Below are 16,071 nucleotides of genomic sequence, written 5' to 3' on the forward strand. Positions count from 1 at the left end.
CGCTTTTGATTACACAGTGGCGCTGTTGGTGCTCTTGTAGCATAGTTAAGTACATCACCTGGACCATAGCGTACTCTCTGACGTGTGAAGTATAATCAAGCCATAACCCTAATCTCATCTATATGCATGATATAGGCCACTGACTTTCAAAAGAAGAAGTGTCACTCCAAATGTATAGATGTTTGGTAAGCACTACTAAACTACATAAAACTGATGAATGCTTTAATTATCTCTTTGTGGTTAACATTTGTGTCTACAATGTTCAGATCTCAGTAACTTGCCCACAAACACAGTGTCTTGTTCCTTATTTTTTTTTTAACAATATCTTAGATCCTCACAATAACTATAATGACATTCTTACTGCTCTCAGATTATTTTTGCTGAGTTTGTGATAAGTAACAACATATGTAACACTCTGAGATCGATGATTTTAGATGTCATGTCAAACTACCTCAAAGCCTGACAGGCCTCAGATTCTATAGGGTTAAATGCTTTGTGTTGTCTTTTTAATGTAGGCTACCATGGCGGTCATTTTGATTGAATAGCACTAGGAAGGTCATTCCACCACAGAGGAACCACTAATGAAAAGAGTCTTGATTGCCTTCTCTCCACAACAAGAGATCAATCAAAGACAGAAGATGTTCTTCAAAGGGACAAAGTAGGTGAGTTCTTCCTATTGATCTCAATAAGATGCATTGCACACAATGGATGGAGAGAATCAAGTCATTTTGAACATTAACTGATACATATTTTAGCAGAGAATGTGTTGAGAATGTGTTTTGTCTGCCAGAATGGCAGTGGGTCCATGCTGTTAGAGAATCGCTGCCCTGCGCCTCGGTAGATGATATGTATTGCTCATCCAACAGGTGGTAGGAGTCAAGCCTTTTTTTTTTTTAAGGCGAAGCGTTATCATCCACGTAATCACATGGCTTAAGATATGATGAGGCCAACTGCTGTGGTGTTATCACAATTTCACCTGTTATGTTAAATTATTAAAATGACAATATACAAAACAGATCAACACAAAATGTTACTGCATTGAATGTAACAAACAATTTAGTAATCACTGATACCAGCATTTATGAAGAGGCAGTTTATTTGTTACACTAGTACAAAGCTTTCCGCTTTGTTCACACTACATATCCTTATGGTTGCAGGGAAATATAAATGGCCAATAGGTCATGTGAAATGTTGCCTGAAATACATGAACTTGGAAGCCTATTTACTTAAAACATTACTCCTTAAACAATGTGGAGGGTTTGTATGATCAGACGTTGACAGAGAGGCTGGCAGTGAAAGGCCCCAATTTTAGAGTGGTTAGTTTGGCACTGGAAATCACTCCAATTACAGAATAGGTGCAATGTTCTTTTGGTTCAGGCAATGAAACATAAAATGAGTGAATAAATACAAAGAAATCACATAACCAATAGTTTGGCTTTATTTCAGGAAACAAACACATTTTGTCATTAAGACTTACATTTTGTTTGAGTCTGAAGACCCAAAGAGTTTTTAATAAAGTTGTTTTTTTGGTTAACGTTTTGTCATTTTAAAACAACTTCAAAGCAAATGTGTTTCATTCAACAAAGAATAAAACAAACTACTACTGCATGTCACAACACAAGACTGAAGTGGTCAAAACTCACTCTGATAACCCTTTTAACGGTGCAAAAACCACGATACAACACAGCTCAACTTAACTTTTAGGACACAAGAGATCTGCACTATTTCACAAATTGGACTTTCTTAAAGCGTAATTATCATTTAATTAATAGCAAACATCAAGAATATTGTTTTTGACGGTTATCCATTAGTAATAAATCTCATAGTTCCTGAGGATAGCTTAGGGTGGGGTTTGGATATGTCCGCTGGTTTGTTACCTTTCCTTTTAAATATTCTTCAGATCAGAGCAAAAACCCGGATTCCAAGTTTTCTTCTCAACAGGAAGCCTATACAGGGCAACCAAAACCGAATTCCAGAAGCTTCCTTTCTCTAGTTTTCATGAACCAGGAAATAAATCAGACTGCTGCTGCTGCGGCTCCTTGCAGATATAAAACATCACAGATGTTTCACCACCACAGAGATGATTCTGTAACAATCTACTTCAGAGTGGCAACCTGAAGGATTCTTGTCTTTGACAAGACGTGCACTTGCAACACACTATCATAAAGTCAGTAAGGCTGTAAGCTTAAAAGCCAGGTTTGTGAGGCAAACAAAAAAACACCCCAAATATACGTCTTTATTTGATTCATATACTTCCTTCAGTGTTCTGTATGCCCAGAGCCTGGTCTCTTCATGAGCAATCAGACTGAGGAGAATCCGAAATTAATTCAGATTTTCTTTTTTTTCCCCCTCTTGCCTTGAAAATGCCTCACCGATCGTCATGGAAACTCATTCCGCATCACCATTGCTATGAACATGCTGCAGCATCTGGTGTGTGTGTGTGTGTGTGTATGTGTATGTAAGTGAGTGCGTGTGCACGCAATGTGTATGTGTGTGTGTGTGTGTGTGTGTGGGCGTGTTCAAGACATAGAGCAAGAATAATACTGTATATAGCTAAGATACATCTACAGTCAAAAATCATTTGAACCCGAGAGCGTTAGGGGGTGAAACTAAATCAGTAAATGTTTTTAAACATCGTTTCAATGCCAACCCTCTGGGCTGGCTTCACTCTGTGGTTACGCCAGTCTGGATAAATGTGTCAGTTCTATATATCTGAAAGTAGCTCCACTTCAATTCTCTATATTTACAGAGATGAAAAGTATGCACACAGCAAACCTGTGAGCAGATCCATATCAAGACAGAGCAAGAGCGAGTGCAGGAGAGAGAGCTGGAGTGAGTTCCATTACAGAAAAGAAGAGGGATAGTGAGTCCTTTGTAGGTGTCTGTGCCACGTATGGGAGGGCAGGTCCCATGGGCTACTCTTAGTAACACACAGTGTCACTAATATTATGGCATTATGTTTTCTTTTCTCTTATCTTTTAAATAAAACTAGGATTTTATATATATCTATATATATATAACTATATATATTGGTGATACTGTACATTTCATAAATATTTTTACAATCAAGAAATAGATACAATTTGTATCAACAAACAAAGGTCATTTCAAGACATTTAAGGCTTGGTAGCTTGCTGCAGTGTTGGGAAAAGGAAATGGAGTTGGTTGGGGGTATAAACCATGACCTATGTCCATTCATATAACAGGTGCCAAATAGTGAACACGTAACAAAATGACCACTTAATAAAAACAACAGAAAATCTAATTTGAGTAAATAAAAAAAACACCAATCAATGCACAGGCAGGTGTACCCAATCCCACAATCACAAATTATGATGCACGTAATCACATATATTTTCATTTGCGATCAAAGGATCTCTGAAACCTCGGTCCAGTCGTGCCACAGGTGACAGGTAAAGCAGTGTGACCAAATCCACGCCCTAACGCCGAGGACTAAAAGTCTTGGTGAAGTCTTTCCTTTACACGTGCTCTGGGAAGGACTTTCTGTGCACAGTGAAAGTGGAAAAGTTGTGGGTATATTTGGGCATGGAAGGGTATGGGGCGCAGCAAGCCGACGGTAAGCCAAATGTCTGAAACAACCCAACGACAGTTTCTCGTCCCGAGTGTTTGTGTGTGTGTGTGTGTGTGTGTGTGTGTGTGTGTGTCTCACAGGGAGAAACAGGTAGACAGTGTCACACCTTCTCATGAGGTGACAGTGGAGGACGCAACGTGGCCACCACTAACGCTCATGAAATAAAGAAAGAAAGAAAGAAAGAGAAAGAAAGACAGACACCAAAGTCAGCGACGTCCAGAAGTTCCTCTGGATGGAGAACATTCAAGAAGAGTCCAGGCAGGTGTCATAATGGGGGGGGCAGGAAGACGAGATCTCGTCCCTCAGCATCAATAAGGAAAGAGTTGCTTTTTTTACGCGAGCTCTTTTGCCGACGAGACGCTCTCATTCCTCCCCCTTTGACTTCAAAAACAGACAACTCCTCGCACTGACATATCTAACCACTCCAGCGCCAGACTCTGAGGGCTCCTCTGCATACAGGACAAACCGCAGTGGATAGTCTGTGTCCTAACAGCACACAACCTCTCCCACCACTGCCCTCCACTCATGGCCACTCGCATGGCCACATTGCTGGACCTACAGGATGGTAATGGTATCAGAATAGCAGTTGGCTACACTGCACACAGGAGTTGCGTTTCTACACCAATGCTGTGATGTCCAACAACTTAACCCCCATGGTTGGTGTAAAACAAACAAACAAACAAACAAACTTCACACCAACACTCTTGATAACGTGGTTTCTTTTTTTTGGCATCGCTTCGGCAGCTTACAATTGTCTTTCAAAAATGGCTTAATGTGCTTGAGTTGAAGTACGTGCATGTCTTTGCATGTCAACATGTGAATAATGGAGCATTCTAATGTGTCTGTAAGTCAGCAAGCCTTTGTTGAGACCAAATTATGCATTGGCTCATTTGGCTTTCCTGTCTCAACGCACCCAAATTCTACCAAAAATAAAAGGTAAAATCTGGCTGATGATCTTGGGAAAAAAATAAACCTTTAAATACTTATCTACATATCAAGTACATTGTACACATGTACATTACACACGAGGAAACCTCTCTAAAACACACAAAGGTCATGGGAGAGGTCATTCCCTGATAAGGCAATAGAGTTCCCATCTCATGCTCTGAGGTACGTCCACATTCCTGTCCTGACTTCAAATTATTTGCACGAAAGGTTCTCAGTCATAACGTACTTGCAAAGATGCAGAGTGATTTCCATATACACATAATTCAGTCATTGCTTCCTCATTTGTGTTCAATAAATACTCTGCACTAGAGCACGTCCAGCTTCTTCTCTACCCTGGAGACAGATACAGAGGAGCAGAAATGGGACACAAACACCCTACTTCCACGCTCAGTCTCCTCCTGTGTCATGGGGACCCATTGATGCATTAAGGTCTAGATACCTTCCAGAATAATCAGTACACGTTATGCGAGTTATCATTATTTCACCATTATATTCATTTATATTTAGTACATGCGCCATGATTCAACATCAAACAAACACTTCATAGACTTCTTCCTGGTTCGATCGACCTCTACCTTTAGTGTTTGAAAAGAAACAACAGTGTTCATGCCAATACTCCTCCTCTTTTCTCCAAACCGTGAGGCTGAGAGGTCCACACATCCACAGGCCACATGAGCGCACTACCACAACGCACACCCTCACCTCAACTACCAATCTCGAGGAATAAACTCATCCAGTCCACCAGAGCAACAGCGTCACTTGCACCATTTAACGTCTATCTAACTGGCACGTAGATTTGTGCCCAGGCTTGATTAAGCGTTCCCTTAGAGATGAGCTAGCTGTTTTACTCTGGGTTCTGCTGTTGAATTTTGTATTGATGCGGACCACAGCGTGGCTAACTGCAAACACTTGTCCTTAATATGTATGCTGATGCTCGTGTTTTGCGAGGTCCAGTAAGTCCTTGCAGCTCATTGCTTAAAAAAATAATAATGGTGCTCTACACTTGGTGGATATCATACTGGTGATCTACTAATCATTCCTTACATGAACAACAGTTCCGAAAAAAATTGCATGCCATTTTCATTCAATAGCTGCTTGCGCTCTTGCCACGTAATCTCAATAAGCCGAGACAAACGCACGATTCCTATTAACCTGTTCGGACTAGCTTGATATAAAAGAATGCACTAGGACATAAACTTCAGTGTCCTCCAATAAAGTCAAAGGTGCCTTACTGACCAAACTCAGCTAGAAGATACTGACGGATTGACGGGGCACTTCCCAAACATCACACCTCATCCGCTGCCCATCAGCTAAACCAAGAAAGGTTCAGACGTGGCCTTGTCTTGAGCTGTAAGGCAGAAATCTACACTGTTTGCAGAACTGGTGTAGAAATCAACACGGTTTGCAAAACGTGCAAAAACAACCCCGTCAGTTTCATTTCAGACATCAAAAATAGATCAAGATTACATCTGTGTCTAACAAGACAATAAATTGACCTGTAAGCTCAGAAAAGTGAGCTTTTGTAGCTAGTCTTAATTTATATAGATGATTGTGGCACTAATGCAAAAATGCTGGGCATGCACGGTAATACTCAAAAATACTCATTGGAATAAATACAAAATACGACAATTACAATATTCCACAGGATTACTGATCTGTTGTGCCACCGGCACCATAATCCCGGAGCAAACAGAGTTTCCAGTCCAGATTCAAGCGCATTGAAATATATACCGACTGTAGACATTTCATACAAAACCAGATTCCTTTTTTTTCTATTTGCCAGCAAATCTCTTCGGTCAATCCCATCTCCCTGACGCCCCACAGGTGTGGGCAGTCGGGGCGAGGACGCCAGCTCTCAGTGGCGCAGTTTCTGGACTATGAGCGCCGCCAGCTGCTGGGGGTCAGTGAGGTGCGGGTTCTTCTCCATGACCGAGTGGACCACGTAGGCTGGGAAGATGTTGCAGAGGTTGCGATAGGTTTGGTACTGGTGCTCGGGGATGGGGTGGCGGTCCTGTTGGCCGTGGCCGACATGGGACTGCGGCGGAGGGGTGTCCCAAGGAGACCTCCAGATTTGCTCCATCTTCTCGGGCATGCTACGCACCATAACGCGTTCGCAGCAGGGCATGAGGCCGCCGGCCAGGCCGTAGCTGCCATAGCCGTAGGGCTGCTCGTTGCCGCAGGGCAGCGGGTCCCAGCTGGCGTGCTGCTCGCGGCAGAGCGGAGGCCGGCGCTGGCGCTGCGGGTGGCTCTCGTACAGCCGCGAGTCGGAGATGCTGTCCATGCGCGTCATGCCCAGCGAGCGACCCTGCCGCGTCAGCCCTGACGGCGGCAGCACGTTCTGCGGGAGCTGCGGGTAGTCTCCCGGGCAGCTGGAGCGGGCGCCCACCACCGTGTGCTGGACGTGGGGCACCAGGTGGGCAGGGGGCTGCTTGCGGGGACACGGCTTGGGCTCGTCGGAGCCATAGCTTTGCACGCGTGTTAGCCCGTCGTGGTGGAACCCGTGCGCAAAGGCCTGCAGGCGAGTCTGTGCGGGGGACTGGGTCTGGGCTTGCCCCTTCATGCTGCCGTCGTCCATGGAGCCCTCCATGGAGCTGAGGTACGGGTCCCCGTAGGAGGTGAAGGAGTCGGAGGAGTGGCTGCGGCAGGGCTCGGGGCACAGGCTTGGGGGGCGGCTGGGGTAGGCACCTGGTCCGGGCTCCGGCTGCTCCAGGCTGCAGAAGCTGTCCAGGCCCTGCATGCTGCCCAGGCTGATGGTGGAGAAGTCGCTGAGCATGGAGTAGTAGCCGTGGTCGCTTACCGAGTCGTACTTGGGGAAGGGCTCTCCGTAGGCCACCGAGGCGCCGTGGCTGTTGGTGACCAGGATGGGGGGGTACTGGACGCTGCCCGCGTGCTCCAGCAGGCTGTGGGTGAAGTGCATGGAGCCTGGCACGGGGCTACTGGCAGAACGGGTGTTCAGGGCGCCGGCAGCGTGGCTTTTTGGCGGGGGCATAGTGGGCACACTGAGCGCAGTCACCAGCGACGGCACAGAACTGGCCTCGGCTTTCCTGGCCTGGCAAAGACGTTCCTCTGGTTCACACGCGGGCGAGCGGATGCTGGGGTCGGACTGGCGCTTGGGTGCCACGCGTTTGGCCTCGGAGCTGAAGTCGCCCTTAGAGGCGGAGCCCCCGGTGGTGCCACACTTGACCAAAGCACCCTCACTCATAGTCTTCACCGCCGAGAGCTTGGCAAAGGCACGGAGCTCATCAGCCACGGACCGCTGCGACTGATTGGCCCGTTCAGGGTGGTAGTACTTGCACTTGTGACCATATGTGCATTTCTTTCCTGCACAAACATTAGAAACAGAAGGAACAGGGTCGACTGAGAACTATAGTATATAAAGTCTGATTGATCGGCCACCAATAATTATAATTCAGTCTATGGCCGATCATGTTTTAATCTGCAAAATGAATTATCTGTACTCACAATGAGAAATGACAATGAAGTGACAACTGTACTGTGAACCTGTTGTGCTCAAGTTATATAATAGGGGAAAGTTTACAATTTGTAACTAAAGGCAACTCAACTAAAAGTATGTCTGTAAGCTCTTGTCCTGACCAACTATTCAAACCTAGTGATTCAATATGGATAATTAACACAATAATTCTTAGTCATTTTGTGATAGTCAATGATCGATAGTTCAGAAAACTAGCCTATGCAATTGATCTACCCCCCTTTATATTATCATCATTGAATGAAAATCTTCAAATTGTTCTCAAGATGTTCTCATTTTACCCTCAAACATTCACCAGGTAACCCTAGACACCTAAATATATAATCTACCTTTGTTGTTTGACCATTGTAATTATTTTGCCAACACTTGAACTCATGAACTTGAACTGTAATTCTTCCCTATCTTTAGCCAGTTTCACTCTGGCAGGGGGACTGCCCATGGAAACTAGCCTTTTGGCTACAATTGGGTGTATTTACATTTTAATGTTTATTAATGCACACTGTCCCTCTTCATCAAATAAACAAATCAAATCAAATGAGACCTTGGCACTACCGTGTCTGAACCAGTTCTGGAGTGAAGGAGATATCATTTTAAGATTGCGCTACATCCAACTGAAATGTGCAAATACTGATGATGATTTAGGATATCCACTTTTTCTTTTGCTATCTCTGTATGCTATTTATTACAAGAGTCATGTACACACCATTGACATCTGCACAAATATGTGTAACCATTTAAGAAATTATCATATTAAGCTATGATTCAATAGAGATGTTTGGTTTACTCATACCTTTAGTCCAGGCTGAAAGATAGAGAGGGAAGCAATATTAAAACGAATGTAACTTTGTTGTGCTTTCAGGTAGACGATATTTTTAATACATATAAATACTGGATGTAGACATTTGAAGCAAGCTGTACTACAAATATTTGGTGCCTGAATGACCAGTACTATTGATGACATTAGCGCTGGACGCTGACACCCTGTGCACTACATTGAGGTCAATGATAAGATTTATATCAGTGGTCAAAAGAACATGACCATCATCCGCACAGGGCATGCCATCCTGGTCACTTAAAGATTTAAGTCAAAATCATACAAGGCTTTTTTTTTTTAAGTGATGCTGATTGCCTGTAGAGTAGGGCATTGTGCTCCTTCTGTGAATTTTGTGCCTATGCTTGTAATTAGGCATAATACTGCATTGTCATTGTCAGATGGAGCTCGTGGACAAAACCAAGGTGACTTATGAAGGGAAAGCTGCCACTGATGCTTCTACATGCTACAAAGCCAGGAATAAAATAACAAACTGCAATCACACACCAACAACATAATGATGCTTTTGTTAATGACATACCAGGGAATGTGCCAATCACCTCATAATGTATTATAATTATGAACTGATAATGTAATAATAATGTTCAATGTTTGATGAAAATACAACGACTATGTAATTATTGTTTTAAAAAAAAGAATGCGCCCTGAGGGCAATTTTAGAATATCAGTCAGGCTGAATTCCAGCCGGGTCATGAGCATTGGTCTCATAAATAATATATAAACTGGGCCATTCAATTTAGTATTGTAAACCTGATTTAACATCCCAACTGCAGGTGTTCTCCGGGTGAATAAATGATCCCTCTGTGGTTAAACCAGCTCGGATCATGAGTGTGTTAAAATATCTGAGCCTGACCAAAACGGCCCTAGTGTCCGGCAAACTGGTGATTTGATCCGCACAAAGCAAAGGGAATGGACAGACACAGCCCAGGAGCTACTGGGCGACTACTCACCATAAGGACAAGGCTGCTTCTTGTGCTCAGGCACCACTGGACGCTTGCGCAGGAAGTTCTCTAAACTGGGACCGTGTCTTCCTAGAGGATCATCTGGAGGCATAAACCTATATAAAAACAAAACCATGTCATTTTCATCTGATGATATCATTACATCGTCACAGACAAAAATACGAATTAGCATTGTTAGATATTGGTATATTCTTCTTGTGGATCTAAGTCCAGAGGTAATGTTGTGATTTAATGGGACTTATAAGGTAATGACTAGCGACATGTGATTAAAGATCTTCCGGTCAGAGCCACCTAAGATTAAACAGAGGGGCAAAAGTAGGAATCCGAGGTAGAGAGGCAGTGAAAGGGCCCAGTAACCATGGAAACTTGGCAGCCTTACTTGTCATTGACAAAGGAGTACATGAGGAGGCGCTCCTCGATGAACTTCTTCCATTCGGGCTTCTCATTCTGAAGGTCGCGGTAGTTGTCGTTGGAGACAATGATGCCGTCAGAGTCGCAGGCGAGCTTGACGATGAATCGGTCGTCATAGCACACCACACGGCGTCCCTGAACACGACGGGAGGGGGTGAACACCAGGATCTTCTCCTTCTCCAGCTTCCGTAAAATCTCCTGATCTGCTCAAGGCAACACAGTCACATTGAAATGTGAAGGAATATCTCAAAACTGCTTTGAAATGGAGGTAATTTAAAAGTTAGCGGTCTAAGGCACTAGAGTATAAAGGACTTATAAGGAGTGTGCATACTGTATGGTCAAAATATGTACTTTGTAAAATCAGTGCAAAGCTTTTATTTTGCTAAACCCCTCAAACATAGACACTCCAGTCAAAAACACTGTTAAGATTTTCCAGTAGACTCATATTAAAGAGTGTGGTAAAAATGCCACACAGATGGCTTTCGATACACAGCAAGATTTCTGTGCTCTGATGGTTGCCTGTCATGTAAAACACTTTATTTTCATCCAGTGTTTCCACTCACTCTCTGTGATGTTTTTCGAAAACACGTGGACTGACACACTCTCACACAAGTACGTGACTCGCAGTACCTGTGATGGGTGCATCGGGTCTGGACTGCTCTTTCCTCCAAGCAGGCACAAATACTGTGATGTCTTTGTGGCCTTTCTCCAGGAACCAATCCACTGCCAGCTGAATCCCCATGCAGGAAAAAACCTCTTTGTTTCCATGGCTACAAAACATTTCAAGACAAAATTACATACTTGCAAAGCCTGCAAGCTTGCTCACAAAGATTGCCAGAATAAGAACTATATTTAATAGCCCTGAAACAAAGTTGGACTGATGGAAACTGGGGGGGAAATTGCTTTTAAAACAGTATGTGGATAGTGATGTGGACACTTTTTACACAGATCTGCTATAATAACACTATTACAGCACTCAAATCAGGGTATCTAATCCACTGGCTTAAAGCAGAGTAGAATGCTAACCTTCTCAAACTATGTTATGCGCCACAAATCATAAATGTTCCCGATAATCGTACTATTCTCTTCTATTTCTTCACTCTTACTCGCTATTACATCTATACTACACATTAAGAATCATGTACCTCATGGCTACGTTGGAGCCGTCGATGACGATTGGTCTCAGGTTGTCGCCACTCTCCACAGACTCCTCCTCCAGTGAGACCTCAGGGCTGACCGCCTCCTTCACCCCGGGGCCGCGAGGGGCGAGTGTGGCTGGACCCAACACACTCTGGGCCTCCAGCTCACCCTTGTTGCCTAGTCGGACCAGTTCAGCAAGCACGTCGTTGATGAGCGCCCCGGATCCCAGTTTGCCGAGCACTGACTCCACCTGCTCGCCCGAGTATCCCAGTTTGAGTGCAAAGTCCATCTTGGACTGCCAGTTGCGTTCGCTGGCCTGCCGTGCAGGGACTCCGGGGCCCCGGCTCTCATCGGCCCTCAGCTCCTGCAGGGTGCTGCTGCTCTGGCTGAAGCTGGGCCGGTCCAGGCAGGGCGATCGGCACAGTTGCCGGTGGGGCTTGGCCATCAGCGGCTCTCTCCTCCGGCCCCCACCACCACCACCTCCTCCCCCCCACCCTCCTGCTGCTGCTGCTCCTGATCCCCCTCCCTCACCGGCCTGGCCCTGCTGCTCTGCCTCGCTCTCCGAGCTGCTCCCCCCCTCCTCTTCTTCTTCCTCCTCCTCTTCTTCCTCCTCCTCCTCCTCACCCTCCCCTTCCTCGTCCTCCTCCTCCTCCTCCTCAGAATCTGCGGCAGTGGTGGGGGCAGTCGGTGGTGGTGGCGGCGGCGGCTCCCGGCGTGGTGCTCGTGGCTCCATCTTGGGCCGCTGCAGCATGGCGCACGCGGCGGTCACCTGAGCCTCTCCTCCCTGCAACACCACAGCATGTTCCCTGAGCGTCAGCACGGCACCCGTCTCATACTCGATGGCCGAGTGCAGAGTCTGCAGCCTCCGGTGCAGAGAAAGAGTCAAGCGCACTCGACGGCAGTGTGCAGGAGCAATCAGGGACACTATGTACTCCTGAGGAGAAGTGGGGGAGTGAAAGAAAGAGAGAAAAAAGGAGAGAGAGAGAGAGCGAGTGAGAAGGTGGACAGAATGAATGATCATAGGCACTTGTTATAGAGCGCAACACAGTAATATAATGACACCATCATCATCCAGCACCTGTCAATCACAATCAAGCCATGACCGTTTCCCTTGGAATGTAATTGGGTGTACTTTACAGGACAACCTGCTATCTTTCACAGAATACTTCCTTTCATCAATGTCTGCTCACCAAATCTCTATTGACTAAGAGGTTCAAACAATCTGCAGTATTGCCCTAAAGTACCTAGGTGCCAAGTGAGTGTAATGGGAGTTTACACACTTGTTCTACAACAGAACATTACCAGAGAAATTGGGCCATCAGAAACAGTCTGAATAGCAGGTTCTATAAACCCTCATAAAATTGCACTCAGACTTATTTGATCTATGCCCTTGCATTTATTTGACAACTCTGACATTTTTGCCTTCAAAAATAGTGTAATCTATCACAGTGTGAGTAAATTGGGAGATTTCTTGAGGGTCCAATTGAGCCATGCAAAAAACCCAAAACAAACAGGCTTTTCTAACTGGTGTAAGGAGATAATAGCAGTGCTTGTGCGTGCATTGGGGCAGCACATGCGTGTTTCCCCGTCGCACACAGAAACAGATACCGCCATCCAGCACTGAGAGCTCTGCTCATGACACCGGTTGCCTAGCAACGCTGCACTGTCATCAGCTAACTGCTTTTTAGCAGTCACGACTAACACAACACACAGTCCGTCGTTCTCTAGGCAGCCCTGGAACATCAACACACACACACACACACACACACACACACACACACACACACACACACACACACACACACACACACACACACACACACACACATTTTTCCTGTGGAGCTTTTTAAAAACAAACATATGCATTAAACAAACAGCTTATAACAAACAGAGGCAGACCTTGCATAAATCTTTTAGTCTGTGCAATGTGGATGGCATTAGTAAGCTTCAAAGAGAGAAAAAAACAGCTTATAAATGGAGAAAAAAAAACACATCAGGGGAAATCACCAGCTTACGACACACACAGAACTCCCCCTCAACTCTCTCTTTCTCTCACTCCCTCCCTCCGTCCCTCCCTCCCATCCTCTCTCTCCATCTCTCCTTCTCTCACTCCCTCTCTACTGAGGGAGAAAAAAAATGCAGCATTCTGAATAAAGGAGTTCCCTGAAATCGTGACACAGCCTCTGTGCTCTGAGTTGCTTGTTGTGCTGCTGAGCTAGAACAGCTTACTTACACTATGGAAGCACTACGTGCCCCACTGGCACAACTAGGGAACCCTGACAAAAAGGTTCACCTAGCAAGGATGTAGGCTACCTACTACAATTTTTATGCATTATGATTTGGTAGTGGTGGCCAGCTTAATACCATGAAAAGGAGGAGTATGTGTATGTATCTAAGAAAGATGAGGGAGTGTTCTAAGGGGAGGCTAGGAGACTCAGCTTCCTCTGAATTCAAAGACAAAATTCAAAACGTAATATAAATAATTCAGGCCCATGTGAAATTCCAGATGGTCAATTTAGAGTCTTTTAAACAACAACAATTTGAAGTCCTTTCATCCATGTCAGTGTTTTCGAGTCCATGTTTAAGGTTGGAGGTTAATAGACAGATAATAAACAAAGATAGTCTACTCCACCAAGGTGGTGGACACAGCTCAGCAACAGTCACCATGCAACTGCCATATCATTTCAAAAATGATAAATAGTTATTTTTCCAAACTCTTCCTTAAGGGATAACTGTATTTTCTAGAACTACTTCTATACTTATTCTCTTCACTCCTCTAATGTCGTCTCCATTCCACCTTCCCCCTCCCCACATCACCATCACAGGCAAGGCCATACAGCTTTCAAGCACCTCTCTCTCACACACAGACACACACAGACACACACACACACACACACACACACACACACACACACACACACACACACACACACACACACACACAGGTTTGTTTCATAGCAACAAGTGGAACCAGAGCCTCACTGAAGGTGCAAGCCTAGCTCAATCCAGGCCCAGGTTGCGTGTGTGTGCAGCTCCTTTTTCTACGACAAACTTGCAAGAATGGAAAATTGTGAGGCAATATGAAAGCTACCCTTACACAATATACCAGACATGAAGCCAGTAAATTAGAAATCAGATGTGCATAAGAGAGGACATGGTAGAAACAAAACACTTCCTTACACCCATCCCTTAAGATCATGACAGCAAAGAAGCAATTTGTTGATGACATGAAATGTCAACAAGCGTTGGAAGAAAATATCATGGATTAAATGTTATTTGTAATGTTATTTTTGCTATTGTCATTCAGTAACTCTAGTTCAGTCGATGATACATTGCTGGTTGACACTGCAGTATTGGAGTGAAGTAAGTGAAATGACCACAGCTTGTCTTTGCTACGAAACGTATGTCTATGGTCAGAGTGAATAAGACGTCATTATTACTCAGCTGCACCTCTAAATATAAAATGCAACATTATCTTCATTAAAAGCACTGGAACTACCCGGTGTTTAAAAACAAACTCAAGGCAAAATCCAATGGCATGAATCAGACATCACGATGTCCATGGGAATGCACCTGGCAAATGTCAGATGAAATGCCGCGTTATTAATTGTGGCCCAGCAGAAGACAATTTCCCAAAGCTGACCACTGTGTTGACAACACAGAGTTACTAGTAAACAATGAAGCTTACTAGTCATATCAGAGCAAATTACGATACGGTTGAAAACACAAGTCGTGAGCATCGTGCCATATGTTATAACGTTAGCTATCGTTAGCTAATGTTACTTTGAGCTAGCTCAAATGCATAACGGATTTGTACATTCCTCGTGCGCAGTATAACTATATAAACACACCAACTTAAAACAAAACTGTTGATACAACGTTCAGTCCAGTCAGAATTATTATACCTTGGCGAGAATACAAGCACAACTCATAGCGTTTGATAACATTACTTACAGTTCTGATTTGTCCAGTTTAGCTAGCAAGTAACTTGCTCTACAAAGGTAAGCAACCCTGTCAGGCTAGTATTAGCCAGCTAACTATAAGAACGTTACCTACGGTTGGCTAGCTAGCCAGAATAGCCGCTCAAACAGGCAAGGGTCTAAATGTTCATAAAGGTAAATAACTGTTTACAACATGCTCTTACTTTAGCCTTAGCGCAGTCATCTTCGTTGCCGTCCTGGATGACTACAGTGGTACTGTTGCTTGGGTTGCTTCCATTAGCGCTGTCGCAGTTTGACTCAGCGGAGCAGTAGCTGACCCTAACCCGGAAAACACGCTCGATATGCGGGATGGAGCGCTGAAGCAAAGGGCCTGCACTTGCGGGCGCTGCCAGCTCCAAAACCATTTATTATAGTAAATTAGCAACCGAAGATCACAGCGCACACCTGCAATGCAACGAACTGAGTGCAGCATGCGTTTTCACAAACTGGATTTAAAGGAAATAAGTGAAATCAAGTTTGTATAATCCCCAACATAACGGCAAACAAATAGCGCTGGTGAAATATCATCCATAATCTCCTCCCTTCATCACTCTGGCTGCCTCCCCACAGACTGTATCTTAGCAACAAGTCGGACGCCCCCTGTCGCTGTGTGTTCTAGTGGCAAAGCGAGTTGTACAGAGCCTTCAAAGTAGCCAATCTCGTACAATCACATTCTCAGAGATGCCGCTGACGTTGGGTAATGCATATGCACTGGA

General features: G+C 44.7%; 1 protein-coding gene across 1 annotated transcript; it reads right to left on the reverse strand.

Moving 5' to 3' along the window:
* Window positions 1–4,327: 4,327 nt before the first annotated feature.
* Window positions 4,328–15,876, reverse strand: zc3h12b (zinc finger CCCH-type containing 12B). Its single transcript, XM_080851167.1, has 6 exons — window positions 15,520–15,876; window positions 11,381–12,309; window positions 10,866–11,005; window positions 10,204–10,438; window positions 9,813–9,919; window positions 4,328–7,861 (listed from the first exon to the last, which is right to left on the reverse strand). The coding sequence occupies exons 1-6, from the start codon at window positions 15,718–15,720 to the stop codon at window positions 6,396–6,398; spliced, it is 3,078 nt and encodes a 1,025-aa protein (XP_080707293.1). The 5' UTR covers window positions 15,721–15,876; the 3' UTR covers window positions 4,328–6,395.
* Between the last annotated feature and the right edge of the window lie 195 nt (window positions 15,877–16,071).

The sequence above is a fragment of the Sprattus sprattus genome (assembly GCF_963457725.1).
Source record: "Sprattus sprattus genome assembly, chromosome: 1".
In the NCBI taxonomy this organism is placed as follows: Eukaryota; Metazoa; Chordata; class Actinopteri; order Clupeiformes; family Clupeidae; genus Sprattus; species Sprattus sprattus.

What these genes read in the sequence shown, in the direction of transcription:
- zc3h12b (XM_080851167.1), bottom strand. Translation starts at nt 15,720, where the DNA reads ATGGTTTTGGAGCTGGCAGCGCCCGCAAGTGCAGGCCCTTTGCTTCAG. An exon ending in TACTCCTTTGTCAATGACAA is followed by an intron (nt 9,920 to 10,203) that starts GTAAGGCTGCCA and finishes GTTTTTATATAG; the next exon opens with GTTTATGCCTCCAGATGATC. An exon ending in GAAGCAGCCTTGTCCTTATG is followed by an intron (nt 7,862 to 9,812) that starts GTGAGTAGTCGC and finishes ATGTTTGTGCAG; the next exon opens with GAAAGAAATGCACATATGGT.